The 18,560-nt window shown below is 39.2% G+C and overlaps 1 protein-coding gene across 9 annotated transcripts in view; it reads right to left on the reverse strand.

Moving 5' to 3' along the window:
* Positions 1-18,560, reverse strand: part of diaph2 (diaphanous-related formin 2) — a 472,316-nt gene that overhangs the window by 63,261 nt on the left and 390,495 nt on the right. For all 9 annotated transcript variants that reach the window (XM_017698456.2, XM_017698459.2, XM_017698458.2 and 6 more), the window contains 2 exons: positions 10,591-10,755; positions 2,280-2,415 (listed from right to left, as the gene is read on the reverse strand). In XM_017698456.2, coding sequence (XP_017553945.1) covers positions 2,280-2,415; positions 10,591-10,755 — 301 coding nt within the window. The remainder of the gene's footprint in view (positions 1-2,279; positions 2,416-10,590; positions 10,756-18,560) is intronic.

The following is an 18,560-nucleotide window of genomic DNA, read 5'->3' on the forward strand; positions in this document are numbered from 1 at the left end:
TCATTAAAAATGCATTCCATTGTTAATCATTCACATGTGAAAAGGATTAGATATCAATTTGCAAAATGACTTAATATCTATCTCTTTACAGAAATAGCTCTTTGAAAATGTTAAATGCAAAAATGATTAATCAAATTACTCTTACACATAGGTTTTAATACAGAATTCCAAAAATAAAAATAAAATCAATTCATGAATAACAAGTATGAGCAGTACATGTACTATATATGATGTTGTCAATATATCTTTTGACAAAAGGACATTCAAATTAAGCCCAGTGTTTCCCTTTTTCTTTCTCTTTTGTAGAAATACAGGCTACATCTGAAAGGAATACAATGCTCAAGCAGTCCCCCTGCAGGTGATCAAAAAGGCCAAGCCGGATTTGTATTCAAAGCATCCGAAAAAGAACAAGGCGGATGCTAGCAGAGTAGAAAAACACACTGGGCACATTGACATCTCTATTCTAAACAAAGAGCCAGGAAAGAAAATCCTGAGACAGGCAAAAATCTCCCTCTCTAAGCCCACAAACACTTTTGCATTCTTAGGCCCAGCCTAGCACAATGGAAATCTTTCTATGGATTTTCAATATCCTGTTTGGGCTGCTGGACTGGAATTCCAAAAGCCATTTTCAGCAACCACTTGGAAGGCAAGATAAACCATATTTTTAGTATGACTCTCAACATGAGAGATGTATAAAATGTATATAAAAACATTACATTCCCTGCTCTTTTAGAATATATTTGAAGAGTTGTATTCCAAAATGCTATATATCAATTTGTTACAATGGTCTGTAATGCATTTTAGAACAAACCCTCCATATTGTTTTTTCCACCCTTCGTATATTTTTATACTGATTTATGATACCTCTACACAAGCTTTATTAGAGATTCTGAGAAAGAGACAAAAGAGAAATCAAGCATAGGATCACATCTATTTAGCCCGTCTCATTAGCTACCAAGCCTTTATGCATCATTACAAGCTGAGCTCTCACAGAGGTCATTTCTGTCTTAAGAAACTGGCATGCATCAATTACTCACTGCAATTACTTGCAGTGAGCTGGAGAGTGACATGTCACTTCCCTCCTAAAAAATGTGAGGCTGCTGAAAACTGCTGTGCTCACTGTCACATCTCAAGCTGGTAGCTTGAGAAAAAAAAGCTGCTGTAGATGTCAGAAAGAACAAAAAGACCTCACTGGCTGCTTTTGGCCAGAGGCAGAAATTTCTGCCTCATTGTAAGGCTCAGAATAGCGCAGTGCAGAGAGTCCTCTGAATCTCTAATAGCACATTTTGTAGCTGCATGAGACAGAGTGCACATAATATCTGCAGCATCAAAGAAAAATAGAGGTTGCAGAGCTTATGTCATATGAAAGTCCCCAAATTCTGACCCAATCAATCCAGGACCCATGCTGTTGTACAGTCCAACCTAAAAATCCCAAGATTTATAGGCCTGTTAGGTCTCTAACCTATAAAAGCCAAGGACCTGGGATGCAGATGTTTACTTGCCATCTACATTCACTGCAGCACTGGCAGCGTATGCTAGCTCACTGTCCATATATTACTTAAATATTCTCCTAAATATTTCCTAATTGCAATAAATTATATTATTACCTCTGCACGGGCATAAACACCAAGCTATACCAATAAAAGTCTTTGGGCAAGATTCTACGCTACGTTCATCTACCTCTGTAACATAATTACTATGTAGGTAAAACGTTTTTTCCAACTTTTTAAAAATGTGTTGCAGAAATCCAAAATTAAAATAAGCAAACTTTTACAAATAAATAAATAAATAAATTAATAATCACTTTTATAACGTTTTCATTTAACACCGGTCAAACGGAATATACTAATCACCTTTTTCTGTTTTTATTAGCATTTCACATACTGTGTTTGTAATATCTGCTTTGTTGCCATTTTAAAGTCAATAAATACATGTTTCAACACAGATTGCCACATACTGACATTCATTACATGTACAGCTTAATTTAAAGCCTTACTGTCACTTTATTAGTGGGGTTGATGTTGCAAAAACGTCTTGTGACTATCATTAGCAATATTGTGCCTAACTTCACATGTCTGACATAGCTGTCTCACACTGTGATGGCTCCTAACACTATTATGAACTTTTTGTAGCCTAGTATTTAGTGTGTGAGAGCAAGGGGAAAAGTGCATAATTTTTCACTGTTGAAGTGCAGACCTGTCCCCCTCCTACAGTGCTCAGCACTGTGTGAAATAGTATTCGGGGCTGCAGCCAGCTCCAGCAGGGCAGAAGCGCTGTACCTTTGTTCATGTCAATCAGCTGCTTCTTCTTCTGCTGGCGCTCTTGCTTCTCCCGCTCGGCTTTCTCCTTTGCCAGCTTGGCCCTCTTGATCTTCTCCTCCATCTCCCTCTTCTTGTGGTTCTCCTTCACAGCATCCTAGAGAGGGAAAGGAAGACAGAGGGAGTGAGCGTGTATGAGAGCCAAGGAAAGACAAAGAAAGGGAGAGCGAGAGACACTTAAGTTGTACTGTTCTTCTGTGGCCTCCCAATACAACAGTATTGCAATACAATCCACCATAGAACGCCTCACGCTACAAAACTGAGGGACTTCTTTACTTCTGTAGCCTGAAAATAAAATCTCTACATATTGATTGAGTGTCAACAAAAATAAATAGCAACACAATGGCAGCATGCGCCAATACAGAGTTCTTATAGGTATTATTTATTCTCTGAGAAAGTGAAAGAGTGACCTTTTTTGACCTTTCATAAATAATAAAAATTTGTTTTTTGTACCCAAACACTGGGTTAAGCCAGTAAGGTCATTTTGTTGGGTTATTTCCTCAGTGCTGGGTAGTGTTTTGGGTAACACTGTCACCAGGTTAGTAATGGTGTCACAGAAACAACCCAGCCACTTCATTTTTTTTAAACTATAATAGCTTCAGAGGAAGCTGGTTAGAAATGAGACACTTAAATGGTTAAACTGGCAGAAATCGGTACATAAAGTTCCATAAAATATTGACATGTTAGTACTTACCATTAAGTGAAACCAATTAGGACAGGTGTTATGTTCTAAGCAGAAACTATTCTTTCTTTTTTCATCATGTGTTTATGTTCTCCTTATAGGTTGTCAAAAATGACAGAATATCTGCTATAAACTGAGAAGAAGCTTTTATATGAAAAAAGATATGATTTTAATTTCAACAGTTTGTCACTACTGAACAATACTTACAACAGATCTTGTTTGGCTAGTAAATAGTTGATTTTAAAAAGAAAAAGAAAATGATATATACAATAACCCAATGAAAGAGTAAAAAAAGAACCCAGTGTTTTGTCAAAGAAACCATATTTTAGGGTTACTTTTCTTCTCATGAATCAGCCTGTTAAGGTTATTCATATAACCCAGGAATGCTTAAGCCAAACTTTCCCAGAGATGGGTTAAAATGGTTTTTAGGTAGGTACTTTCATTTAGTACCTACCAGTGCTCTGCTCGTGATGTAATACCTGAAACACTATAGTAGTGCACACTATACTCAGATTCTGCTGACTGTCAGCTGGTAAGCAACTATTTCATTCTATGCTGCTGGAACAACTTTTCAAGAAACTACCTTTAAAAAATGTAAATAATATATATTTGGAACATTTTTCTATGCTTTTGTTTTACCATTTTCCTCACTTTGATTTAGTTTACTTTACAACACTCAATGAGTTCATTTTTGACTAGTGTGGATGTAACCCTGCATGCAGACCACTACTCTCTTGTAGGTCTCCATTGTAGGCCCTGACAGGGACTGTGCAGAGCACATCATGCTGATCTACTGCTAAAGGTGGTGCGGGACCTGCGGGGAGGAGAGAAGCTCATACTTGGAGAAGCTGTGGGAGGACAAGGAGATATCACTCCCCCGCCCTGCACTGCCTGAAATGTCACAGAGGTGTCAGACTGGATGAAGAAGAAGAGCAGAGAACGAGAGAGAGAGAGAGAGAGAGAGAGATGGAGATGGTCATACACATGCACAATGCAGGCGCACGGGAAGGAGAGAAGAATTCAGCACTGCATAACCTTTGCAGCCTCTGAAAGGTCCTCTCACCCCAGGCCCCACTATACACATGGCCTGTTTAAAGGGGAGGATGGCAGGCTCCTTTATGGAAGTGCATTCCTTCGCAGTTTGATATAATGAGTGTTGACAGTCAGTCCCCATCCAAGTCCCCTGGGGTTTTCCGGAGCGCACGTCGTGTTCAGTGCCAACACAGAGGGATTAAAGAGAAGGTGCTGAAAGCACAGGAAAACGCCAGGCGTCATAGCAGTCAGTAGTAGGGCTATCTCAAAGTTCAACAGAAATGGTTCACTTATGGCCACTGTATCTTGTAGTGCTTGAGAGACAGAGAGATTTATACACACATCTTTAATGGTTTCTTTTTCTCTGAGCAATTGGCTACTTAATGCCATCAATACAGATATGTTTCAAACCTGCTGCTGAGTGTTCTAACCGTATTTGGAAAATCATTTATATTAATAATTTCAAAAACTGTTCCTGCTGGCAAGTTTTTTTTTCTTTTTTAAAACAAACAAGCAGTTCTGACTGCAAACACTATTACACAACATAATTATCTTACCCTGATCAAACATGCAAAAGCTCTAATTGCCATGGCAACAAATATGCTTTCAAATATGCTGTTTCGCCCAGGGCAGTATTTCTGATTTTATCAATTTTCTTAATTGAGTTCTATGTTTTTGTAGCTTTACATGAGATAAACAAAATCCCAGACATGTTCACAAAGCTTTTTGACATCAGCTTCATCACCCAAGCCAGAAACATCTCCAAATATCTGATATAACAATTACACATCACATTACCACAGAGAGAAAGCTAGCTCATGAAGTAGGGCTTAATCATATAAAAACTGCTTCAGTACCTGTGCATTTCTTATGTATTTTTTTTTTTTGTGCATGAGGCATTGTTTGTGTAGGACCATGATCGCATCATGCTAATTATGACCTCTTATCAAATCGCTGCTTGATTGGTCCTCACATGGCACTCTGGCCAAAACGTATTCTACAAAGCAGTGATAAGCCCCATGGCTCAGGTTGAATACCATAACCATTTGCCATCTGTAGCTGAAAATCCAGAGGAAATGCAACTTGCAGTGAAGGATAACATGGTGGGGGTCACTCTTACTCAGATTAAAAGCACTGGGTATGGGTGGGTAATATGAGCTCAAATTTAACATGGTATTCAGCATCCACTATTCTGATGATCAGAATATCACAGAAAAACCTTGTAAATTGATTTTAACCATATTAGTTTTATTGTATCAATTTTCTGAGCCCATCAAAGCTAATAAATAATACAACATTCCTTTTAAGTTTATTAAAAAAAAACACTGACTTTTCATACTGAAAAGCCTTTCTTTTCCTTATGATGTGCTAGCACACTCTAGTAGCTTTTTCAGTTTCCTGAAAAATACTTTGTCTACAACCTCTCATGTCTGTTGTTTTGCCTCCACACTCATCCTCTATTCTATTTTGCACTCTCATCACTAAAGCAACATTGACAAAAAATGAATAATTCCCTCAAATAAATGTATACTTGCTTTGTAAAACAAAACAGCAAAAAAAAGAAACCATCGTAAAATAAATCTGTGGCAGCACGGCACAGAATGACTTCTCTGGGCATTCCAGTGAAATGCTGCACATGGCAAGCAGCAAAAAAACAGAATTACTTTGAGCCCAATGTAAAACTATTGTGTTGCTTGCAGTACACAGCTGATATAAAAGGGCCACTGGATAACTTTGGAGAGTACTGCATGAGGCACTTCTGGTCTAAAATGCATAATTTTTTGGATTTATGGATTTATTAACTATTTGAGGTGATTAAGCTGTATATGAGGTGGGGCTGTATGTGTTGTGTTTCAGTGCATGGTAATGCAAGCACTGGTGTTATCTACATGGATCATCATTATACAATAAAGTGAGAACATTGAATGCTTTCTTTTAAAGTTACAGTGTAAGTTTTCTTTCTTTCTTTCTTTTTTTTTTTTTTTAACAATTTATGCACAATCCAGTGGATGAGATGTAAACAATGTCAATCATAGATGTTCCAGGTGGCCAGCCATTTCATGTAATACCCTTTTTTTTTAAGCAGTAGAGGCATCAAACTCATTAAACTCTGACATCTGGTTACCATCACTGCTGCTGTGAACACCTGTTTTCAAAAATCTACATCCAATCACTCTAAATGACTCTGCATACATCTTAACCATTTAATTCTCAACTGTCATGCAATGAAGGAATAAATGCCACAAACAACTAATTTGAGTGAAAAGCAAGATGCATACAAAATACCTAAACAAAGATATCAACACATGTTCAATCTTCTGTAACTCTGAATAGTGATTTCTCATTTTCTTATTATGCAAATCGGATAAGGAAAAGACAGTTTGGGAGGACAAAGGGAACTCCACAGGAAGTCCTCAGGTTGTCAGCGGTGGCCACTAATCGATACGTTAAGGCAAATTAGGTTGGATAATTGTGTTTACACACTAAATAATCCAAACTCATTAAGAAAGCTGATTATGGGGGGGGGGGGGGGGGGGGGGGCTTCCTTAAAACGCTTTTACTTAATTAGTGTACTAGGGAAGGCTTATTTAAAAACAGCCTCTTGCTGATGCAGATAGCCCTGTGTCTGTCTATATGTCTGTTTTTAGTGCAGAAGGAATAAAGGAATATTTTAGAGCTCTAGAATTGGACCTCAGCCATGCCTTGATGTATGATTTGTGTCTTTATGCTTTTTAAAACATATTAGCCTTTTCCACAAGCCTTAATTCAAGTGGCACAGCATATTTGGCTGCTGAATATCATAAAAAGTTCTCCAAAGTATTTAGATGGCAAACAGTTCATGCATTCTGGAACCAATTTAAGATGGTTGCCAAATGCTACTAAAAATATATTACAGAAAATCATTGGGAAAAGTCTAGTTAGATTAGCAGAAAGTGCATTTTGATAGAAACTGTTGCTTGTTTGTTCATTTCTTCTTTTCTAAAGCAATCAGACTGTGGCAGAAATTAATATTCCAGCATGAACTCAAAGTCTGTGAATGTGCTGTAGCAGTAGCAGCCCTGAGCAGTATGCTTACAGTGAGCCATGGAGGACTGGATGCCTTTGTACCTGTGCAGCAGTGACATGGAGTGGAGTTCCTATTGCAGTCATGTGCTGTAGAGATGGCCTTGTTGATCCTCTTGTCTGTTTGTCCAGCTGCAGAATAGAATTATAAAAGTCCAGCCCCTTGCCTGTGCCCAGAGGTACAGGATTCTCCTTCTCTTGGCTACTGTCTCAATAATTCATGAATGGCTGCTCCCTGTAACCTGGTGCCCATGCACAAATTTCTTACGCGCTCATACTCTCTTGCAATGCATTTCAAGTAGCTGCGGACAACGCACAACATGCAGGTAGAAAAGGCTCAGCTGTGGTCTTGCTGCTACTTTTGTTGCATTCATGCTGCTAGCACTAACACTAATGTTCAGCAATAATTACTCAATGTAATTATTTTAAAAGGGAAGAGAGAATGTACTGGCCCATATGGAGGACATTTTTTTCAATGATACTTAAGCCGTCTTTTTTGGATTCTACCATTTCCATTTCCATTAACGAGCAGAGCACGAAAGGCCAATAAAATGAATATTGCCAAAATTGAAAAGCGCCTAGTGATGTCATTTGGGCAATGATTTGTACATTAGACTGATCAAGAGAGATAGTGGAAGATGATGACTGATAATTCTATGATTAGTCCAAACACATTTGCTCCAAAACCGGATAAAAGGCAGGATGGGCAGCAGCAATGATGCAGTCAATGCAGAGATGACATCATGCCAGATCACAATTTCCATTCTCACCCCATTAACATCATTGCTCTCCACCTGCATATTAGTTTGTTTGTGAATCTCGGCCAACAGCTTTGAAAACCACACGCTCACACTCGGCTGAACAGCAGAGTCATGGTTGTGATGCTCCATCACATCACCCTAACCTCTCCCGGCTTTATTGGGCTAATCAGTAGCACACTCAATTAACAAGTGAGTCTGTTAGTTCATCCCCCATCTGTTGCTCTTTGATAAGTCATTAATATAGTGATATTCATCCATAGCCTCTGGTAAGGATTACATAGTGGAGCAGTGTCTCTCTCTCTCTTTCTCTCTCTCTCTTTTCCTTCTCATTCTGTCTCTTTCTCTCTCACCCTCTCTCCACCCCACTCCCTTCTATTTAACACTTCAAACATGGCGGTACATCAAAAGAAGAAATTGATGGGACGCCGAAACAAACTTCATGTGCCAAAATTTAATTCCTATTGACATTGAAAAGAAATGTGGCTAATGTGTTTTCTTATCTGTGTGTGTGTGTGCGCACATGCGCATGTGAGACGATTCATGAGAGCTGGCAGGCAGTGGTTTTTCTCCCAAATGGATATGTCAGTCAGCCAATTTAACATTCACCAATATCGGTCATATCTGAGGATAAACGTTTATGCTTAAATGACTAAAAACTATGATGCACAATAAATATGCTAGGGCCAAAAAAGTGTGTCAAAGAAAATCAATTGGAGAATTTAACGAGGTGTCTATCATGAATATGAATTTTTTTAATAACGTCCCTGCCAAAGAGCGACAATATGCATTTGCTTGTGTGCCTGGGTCAGCAGTCTGCCATACGAGGCCAAAGTAACCGAGGATGTTGATGATGAGGTGTATATGTGTGTGTAAGACAAATGTGCGCCTGACATATTTTCAATGCATATAATCACAGCTTGTTCATATTAAACTGCTATACCTGGACAGCTGCAAAACCAGCCCCTGCCCCTCGGGCACCTTTTTTTGCTTTACAAATTGATTTTATATATATTTATATATATATATATATATATATATATATATATATAGATTGCTCTTTTATTAGCTATGCAGTGTGGACTCCTTGAGGCTGTGCCTTGATTGCTCATCTTGATTAGACTGAATGAAAATCGGAAAATCGCCTGCTTCTCAGACAATGGGACCTCACCTTTCACAGTAATGGATTTTAGACTTACTTTGTGTAATACCTTGGGCATATAATGTCTTCACTCTGAACACAATTTATTTATTTATTTACACTTCCCCTAGAAGAAATGGAGTAGGAAAGTGCTTAATTAATGTTTAAAGAATCATTTGAGAAATTCTGCTCCCCAGAAGAAGACTTCACCTTGTGTGGAAGTGTTACTGGCTTTACATCCTTCATCTTTAAATCTCCACCAATTTAGCTTAAAAGCACACTGTCCTTGTTGTTCCACTTTTTAGATGTAAAGATGTGCCGACCAGACACTGTTAGCCAGATATTTTTAGCTTGTGGATTATGGATTCTCAATCCATCAATGACACTGTTCAAATGACACTGTACAATGCGCTGCTGTGTCTGATTCACTCATACCAGCGCACTAACACAAGACTACCATGTTAGACTCAGACACATACATACATACAGGCAGCCAGGCATTGTGAGTTCTGGAATAGTCAGTCTATAGCATTTGCTGTGATAATCTGAATACGTTACAAGCCCAGAATTTTCAAACTTAACAAATGTGAATGTGAAACAGGTGTCAAAAGACTCTCAGTTAAACAGGTTCACCTCTATCTTAGCTTAGACTCAGACAGACTGCATAAAGCAGATCCCCTCTGAGCTAACCCAGCCCTAGCTAAACCCTGACTATGGCTTTAAAGAGAGAGCAAGGGGGCGTTGTCTAGATTGCCGACACATACAGCTGCAAGCTAATATGTTTAAAGGATAAGAAGATTTCAGAGACTCTTTTATCAGCACAGAAGCTACACGCTCAGTGATACATTATACATTCCATTCTCAGTGCAGTTTATGTACGCTTTAATCTGCAGTATAAGCCCGTCCTTCCATGTGCTAACCGGGCTGTCATGGAAATTTCTTTATCGAGGGTGATAAAATAAGTTAATTCACCACCTACTCTTAATATAGGCTTGGTAGCTCCTGCTTAGGATTATATACTGATATTAAAATAAGAGCAAATGAAAATGAAAGAAAGAAAGGTCACTCGCAACTATGCTTTTTAGAACATGTGTTGAGTGGAGGGATGTGGAAGGAGCCAAATACTACTCTTCTCATTTCCACTGCCATCAAGAACAAAACCTGAGACGAGAACATACTCCATTTTCATGAATAAAGAACAGAAATGAACCTGTGTGAGCATCATCCTTTTATCTACTCTCTTACACTTGCAGAAAAAAAGGTGGGGGGTGTTTTGCAAGGGGAAGGTGGACAGAGAGTAAAAAAGAGGAAGACATAGAGATGTAGAGAGACAAAGATGGAAAAGGAATAGAGAAACAGGGAATACAGAAAGCTAGAGGGGGAGAAACAGTGAGAAAGATAAAGTGAGTCAGAGGAAGCTATCAAACTGTAAAAAAATTTAAATTTAAAAATAGAGATCCATGGTTTTGCTATGAAAATGATATATATAATTAAACTTTTTCAATTAAAGTAACTAATAAAAAGAAGATCTAAAAAAATCTGAAAAAAAGACCAGAAAAAGACCTACTGAGCAGTTAACAGAGTTGGTGCACTCACCATGAAAAGCATGCGGAAGTTGGCCAGGTCTCCAAAAAAGTCCTCGATGCTGACAGTGTGCGGGTCAAATGCAAAGTAGCTTCCCAAACTTTCATACAGCTTCTGCATGTTCTTATGCATGGTGGAGAGCTTCTCATACTGCTCTCTCGAATACTTGGAGAAGCTGTGAGTTCATTAAGGGAAAATACATAGTGACAGAAGATAGTGATAGTGATAGAAGAACAACATCTCTACAATGGCCATTTACATGGCTGAGGCTGGTGCAACGATGGACATGCATAAGAAAAATACATCAGTACCCTTGCTTCAAGTTTCTTTTACAATCTTTCAACAGTGAAGTCACATCATAAAATAGGACAAAGCTTGTGCTTTGAGCATGGAAAGGGGTCAAAAGAAAGAAATACAGCCTTTCAATAGCCTTTTCATCTCAGTGTGGAGTCAGTGGCACAGTGCACTAATAGCTATGGTTGAAGAGTGATAGAAAAGCATTTAATAGTCTCAGGGCAAACACAGATGGTAGGGGGAATAGCTGATTGCAGTCATTGTTTCGTCGCTTCTTGCAACAAGACTGAGGTCAGGACACATTGAACCCCAAAGAATGATGCGGCCTGTAATTTACTGAGCAGATGAAGGCAGTTTTTTTCACTGAATGGTTATTGACAGCTCCTGTCACTTGTGTTATCTCACCGTTCACTGGCTACACACAAACTGGCCACGGCATCCTCATCCTCACCTGCTCACACACACAAACACAAGCACACATTCTCAGAACAAACAAAACACTCTTTAGACAGACAGAAAACATCGATACAATCATGATTCAGCCACCAGAGCATCTTCTTTACACCATCTTATCACTGAGTGGCAAACAACACATGCATCAGGAGTGTGTTCTGCAGATGTTTTTGGGTGCAACATCATTACGCTTTTATTCAGGCACCTGACTTGTTGTGTCTCACTTGTCACTTTGTGACTTAAGTGTCACTTTGCTTGCATGGCCATACATACTGTGCATCAATTAACAACATCAAAATGGACCCTCATCTGTATATAAAATATTCCTCTCACCCCACTAATCTACCTTATCCACTGGCAAATCTTGAAATCCGTTTGTTCATATGCAGTGATTAGTGCTCTCTGAGCATTCTGAAGGGGTGATGAATGTATGTCCATCTTTCTAGTGTAGAAGAGATGAGGTGAAGGTGCTTCAGACTAAATCAGTGGTGTAAAAGGGTAAAAAAGGAAAGGTTTGTAAGATTGTATGTGCATTGTTGGTTTTTTTTTGTACTTTCTTTTTTTAAGTGAAATAATTTTTTTGTTTTCATTTTGAATGCCTTCAGCCTGGACAACTATAGGTGGTTTAAAGAGACAAAGTAGGTAAATGTATTACTGTCAAGAAATGAGTGGCATTAATAATTGAGTTAATTTAATGTTTATACACTATTATACAATATATGTATGTGGACATCTGACTATAACACCTATATAAGCTTGTTGGACAGCTTGTTCCAAAACTATGGCCATTAATATGGAGTTTGACTCCCCTTTAAGGCTATTACAGTTCCAACTCTCCTGTGAAGACTTACTACAAGATTTTGGAGTGTAGCTGTTGGAATTTGTGTCCATTCAGTCATAAGAGCATTTGTAAGGTCAAGCACTGATGTTGGGCGAGAAGGCCTTCATAACCAACTTGTCATTTCATTCCAAAGACATCAGGAGAGCTGAAGTCAGGGTTCAGGGGTACAGTCATAATAGAAGAAAGAAAGGGTCCCCAAAACCATTACCACAAAGTTGAAGTATATAATTGGCTTAAATCTTTTTGTGTGCTGTAGTACACACATTATACTTCACAGAAAAAGGCCAAACAGCCAGACAGTGGAGGGTGATTCATCACTTCAGAGAACATGTTTCCATAGCTCAGGAGTCCAAGGATGGTGTGCATTACATCACTGCAACTGATGCTTTAAATTGCGCATAGTGATCCTAGAGCGTGGCTGCTAGGCCATGGAAACCCATTTCATGAAGCTCTGGATGCACAGGTCTTGTGCTGATGTGGCTTCCAGAGGCAATCTTTGAGCATAGTGAGTGATGCAACAGAGGACAAGCAACTTGTATGTGCTACACTCTTTAGCGCTCATCGGCTTGGTGGCTGCGCTGTTGTTGCTCTTAGATGGTCCTATTTCACAATAATAGCACTTACAGGTGACTGGGGCATATCTAGCAGCGGCATCCTATGACAGTGCCATATTTAAAGTCAGTGAGCTCTTCTGTATGACCCATTCTATTGCACAGATGCATGTGTCTTTATAAATCTTTATAAATATAAATTCCTTGCTCCCATTCCCATTGCTGCACCAGACAGCGGCTGTGCCAGCCATTCACTGGCTCTTCATTCTACAAAAAAAGGACTGTCACACTCAGTAATGCTGACAAGCATTGTCCTCCAACTGCAGTCGCCTATAACATTTTTCCATACCCTATGTTTCTGTTTCTTTCTCTTTCTCTATGCACATGCATACAAGCTATGTGCATACATGTGTTTGTATAAATCCATCCAATTTCTTAAAAAACACTTGTATTTCCCTTCTGTACCCAAGGGGTTATGAGAACCAAAGCTCTCCTTTTAAAGCACACAAGCACAAAAATAAGCAATTTGTCTGGGTTATCCTCACACAGGACACCCTGTGCCACATCAACTATTGTGGTGGTGTTAAATAACTGTTTAATCACCTTTTCCATTGCATATTTCAGAACTACTGCAAAGACTAATTAAAAATTTTAGTTAAGAAAATAAAAAAAAAAGCATAACAAAGAAATTTCTTTCTGTGGAATTCCAACACAGTCACCTGTAAGGGCTGCCATAAATTACCTGCTCTGTTTACCTTTGTGCATGCGAGAGTTAATAAAATGGTGCACAGCTCCCTTAGGCAAGGCCATAAAGCCTCCTTAATAAATCTTCCCTAACCCACTTCCATTAATGTTTATCTAAAGCTTTCCTGTGTACCTCCTGGCTCTGTGCTGGGGGCTGGATGGCATGGCAGCTTTTAGTGAGGATCAACTTTATCCTTTTGCCACACCACCACAGCCACTGCAAGGCCGGGCCAGCCACTGGACGGTAGACTGGAGCTGGAAGGTTACACAATCACTGGCTTGTGCCCGAAACAGTCTAGTAGTCAGGACCTCTCCACTGGCTTTGGAGTGGTGGGCCCTGACAAGGAGCATAGGCAACAGTTTCTTTGGGGTGGATCTGTGGCGCACTAATGGCCTGCAGATCAAGAGGAGGAGGGACAGATTGCGGCTGCTGGTGTGAATCTACACCATAGAAGGGAGGAGGAGAGAGGGAGAAAGAGAGGGATGGAGGGAGAGGGATGGAGGGAGAGGGACAGTGAGAGAGAGAGAGTGAGAGAGAAAGAGAAAGAGAAAAGCATGAAGTAAGCTCTGCTAATCAGTGCTGACATGGTCTGCTGGTTCCATGCAGCTCGATGACCACTGACCAGACCTGGGGAGTCTGGAATGCCAGTGTTTGAGTATGAAATAATCTGTGCTTTTCCATGACATGAGGCTGGCTGGAAGATAAAGATTCTGTTGAGCTTAGAAAGAAGCTTACTAATTTCTTGTGGGGCAAAATGCAGTAACTTTAAATGAACCTTGCTACATAACACTGGTATAACCATATGGTAAACATGTCAAAGCAGGTGAGTTGATATGACAGAATATTTTCAACAGTGTCATGTTACCAATATCGTTAATTGACATGGCAGATGTCATAATGTTTGATGTCATGATAGCAAGCTATAGAACATTTTGCAAAAATAGCATGTGACAAACTGTCACAACATCAAACATTATGGCATTTATAAAGAGAATTACCAGTATTTGTAATATGATGGTAATGATAATGGTAACCTGTTATATTACTGACAAAATCTGCAGCAAAGGATATCCCCCACGACATGTTTATGCCATAGTTATTTCAATGATATGATATCTAAAACAGAATGTTAGAATCAGTTGTAATTGATTATTATGCACACAATCAATCAAAGCATATGCTAAATTTTGGACAAAATAAAATTGTCTGGCTATTCCCTTTTGTGACCATTCCATTTGTTATTCACAGATTACATACTGTAACCTAGCTGGGAGGGAAAAAGAGAGCATGTGCTTCATCTGAGAGTTCTAAAGAGAGCCACCATAATTTTTAAATGGGATTGAACAGCTCAATGCTGTCAATTCAGCCAGGTTTTTGAGCTAGTAGCATGCTAAGTGATGGGGGCAGAAGCAAATCCATCTTACCATCCCAGAAAAAGTGCTGCTTATAATGCTTTCTTGGAGAGAAGTCTGTGGTATCACTGGTAGTGATCTCTTGATGACATGGCCAACGCTAAAATGGTGGTGCCATTTGGGAACCCACTCTGGGTTTCCTCTTTTCATGATGCAGTTAAGTTATAAAGACATAACAAATTCTTGTGAAGTCAAACATTTACACTACAACTCATTTCCCTTTTGAGGTTAACATATGTCAACCATCACTGTCATCCTACTGCAGGATGCCTATGGCATTAGCAGTACACCATACTGCAGTGCATGTCACTGTTCCATGACTTTATCAATTAGAAGAAAAACTGGCATATGAAAAAATGAAAGCTCAGCACTTGGAGTAGAATTCTTACATACAAAACCCACTCACCCAAATAATTACACCAACCTTCAGGTACACAAATGAGAATAACAGAGCAGTTGGTCTGAACTTGCACTCCTTCAAACCCCAACAACAGTTTTGCTGTGTCTATGGCAGGGGGAAAAGTTAACATAAAGTCTGGTTCATTTCACATGGTGAAAATAATTAAAATTATACCAATTTGAATGCTAAGACACCACAGAATTCTTTGAGGATTCCTGGATGGGATCCAAAGTAATTAACACAACACCTTGGATGGAGATCAACTGCATGCCACTGACGGACTCTGTGCCACTCCTGCCTCCTGCACATTGCTGTCATGCTCCTGTCGGCTACTGAAAGCTGTCAGAAGCCATGATTGTCAGATAGTATCTCCCACGACTCCTCCATGTGTAATTATGCCTTATTGTGCAGCTGCATAAGCAATCAACGGCTGAAAAAATCAAACTTTCCCTCAGACCTTGTTAGAAGAGTGGGGAAATTTCTGAGAGCAATCTACTGATTAATGGTCTATTATTGACTGAAATTTAAGCCTAGTATGTGATGATTTGAACATTAATTATAAAAAGCGATGGCTGAAATCAATGCAAGAAACAGAAGAATGGGTGCATGCAAGTGTAGCAATGAAGTTGATGAGGGCTAAGATTCCAATTGCTCATTTTGTAGCACGGCGAGGCATTTGAGCACATGAAAAGGAAAAGAATGGATACACATTTGTGCTGATTCACACATTCTGAATTGGACTGGGACAAGAACAGGCTGCACATTGATTAGTTCCTCTGAGACTGAAAAAGAGGCGTTGGTGGTCTGGTGTGGAAAAAATGGCAAAGCGTTGCAGCAGTGGATGAAGAGGCCTACTACAATAGACATGGACAGAGAGGGGACAGGAATATTATATAAGTCATATATCTCATGTAAGTCATGTCAGGGATGATCCAGGCATCTTTTAGTACATCAATTAAAATAAGCCTGGTCTACTTTGTTTGTTTTTGTTCTCTATTTACACAGAGGTGTCACATTTAGAAGTTAACAAAGTGGTGTAAATAGTACAGAACTATTCTAAAGTGGAAAATGAAAACTCATATCTATCATAACAGTATGTGAACTAGTTGGCTTTTATGCAAACATGAGCATGTAAAATGTGAGCTTGTAGCAATTATAAAGTCAAGATTCAGGACTTTTGTTCTGTTAACTGCTAGCAACATGCTACCAATGCCACATAGAAAATACACAAGAGACATTCTACTAGATTAGTACCATAATCTACATCTAGGTTAAAATTAGTGTTTAAGAGTGCCTTCAAAACCACATAGCAGGCTACTGTGCATGTATCAATGAAAAATTTATCATAGAGTATTCACAAAAAGAGGTGGACGAAGTACACAAATCATGTACTTGAGTTAAAGTAGAGATACCCAAGGTAAAATATTACTTCAGTAAAAGTAGAAGACCTTACTCTAGACCTCAACTTGAGTAAAAGTACACAAGTATTTGCCTTCAAATGTACTTAAGCATCAAAAGTAAAAGTACTAAAAGATTAATTATGACTCTAATGTCCTGTTATTATTTTTATAACAAGACTTGCTTCATGAACTCATTTTAGGTGAAAATCCTCCAGTGTCTCTCTTGGTAAACCAGTCTTTTAATAGAAAGTCATTAATTAGTGATGCTGACGTCTATTAAAATGATCAAAAGCACAAAACACTGAAGGCAAACATGTGCTTGCACTGGATCGGTATGACCAACAGGTCAAAACAAGCTCAGAACAAAGTGACCCCTGTGCCCTGATTGGTGTTCTTGCTTTGCACTTCTTTTGTTTTGACATGCTATGTTTTTATACATGCAAAAACCAAAAGGAACGACAGATTTCTCAAAATGTAGTGGAGTAAAAAGTAAGATATTTGACTTTGAAATGTAGTGGAGTGAAAGTAAAAAGTCACCCAAAATGGAATTACTTAAGTAAAGTACAGATACACGAAAAAAACTACTTAAGTACAGTAACAAATTACATTTGCTTAGTTACTGTCCACCACTGTTCACAACACTATACATCAGGTGTTTCATGTAAGAAGTTTAAAAAAAAAAGGTCACACTGTATACCAACATGCACACAACAAAAGTATAAAGAAGCAGAGCATAAAAACAATTCACTTTGGGATGTCACTTTATCCAAATACCAAAAGGTGATTTTTCTGTAGCATTAATAGAGATCAGTATTGGTAGATAATCAAAATTAAGCTTGGATCTATTTAGTTTGGATGGCAAAAAAACTAGACTAGAACATCTGTAATGTTTTTAAACAAAACATTTGGGCAAAGGCATCTCAGAATAATCTAAAAAACCCACAAATTCATAAGCACTTGTGCATGCATGCACATACAGACACAAGAGCCCACACACAACAACAACAATTAAATGGAAATGAGGTGTTTTAGCTCTGTGGCCTTCAACGGGCCTGCGATCCTCGCAGGTCTCTTATCAGTGAGTGAAGTTGACAGCCGCGAGTGAGCGTTGCATGCAGATCAGCTGTGCAGTGTCAACCCTGGTCTTACACAGCCCGCTGGATTCTGCAGCTTTGCTACAGCCCACACTGCTGGAGGTGCCATTTCACCTCCATACACAGGCTAGTAATTAAAACCAGAGCCTCCAGCCCCATCCGTATCGCAATGTGTTGACGGTAATGGCAAAATGGCAGATAAGTGAATTCCTCCTCCTTCCTCCAGGCATGAGGTTGTGACCCCTTGTCACATCATGTGCTCTATCACATCATTGCACAGATGCGCTCCTCTCCTCTTCATTTGAAAAATTAAAAGCCAGATTCAGAGTCAATTTCACTGTCAATTTATTTTGCAACCCTGCAAATGAAATATTTATGCATAAGGGAGATTGCAGCTCCTTGCGGTTCCTGCGGCCTTTCTCCCTGGCGCCCAGACGTTGCAGAGCAGAAACGCTATGTGAGCCATATAAAACAAGCAGGCAAGCACTGAGACAGTCAAAAGATGAAATGGAAACATCTTCCCGCTTTAAGAACTAAAATGATAATAAGCATCTGGAACAAGTCCAAACTGCAATGTTTTGGGTATTCTTTGGCTACAGCTGAAAAAAAACATCTGACTTAAGTTAAGACCATCACAGAAAAATTCTGTTGTTTAGGCACCTGGTGCAATTTCTCGCTGGCAAAAGCACAACAAAGGAATTGCAGGGTGTTTACAATTGGAACATCTTCTGAGTATGTCGGAGGACGCTTCACTAAAGGTCATCTCGTGTTTGTGCCATCAGCTCACCCGAT

Source organism: Pygocentrus nattereri, chromosome 8 (genome assembly GCF_015220715.1).
Source record: "Pygocentrus nattereri isolate fPygNat1 chromosome 8, fPygNat1.pri, whole genome shotgun sequence".
Taxonomy (NCBI): Eukaryota; Metazoa; Chordata; class Actinopteri; order Characiformes; family Serrasalmidae; genus Pygocentrus; species Pygocentrus nattereri.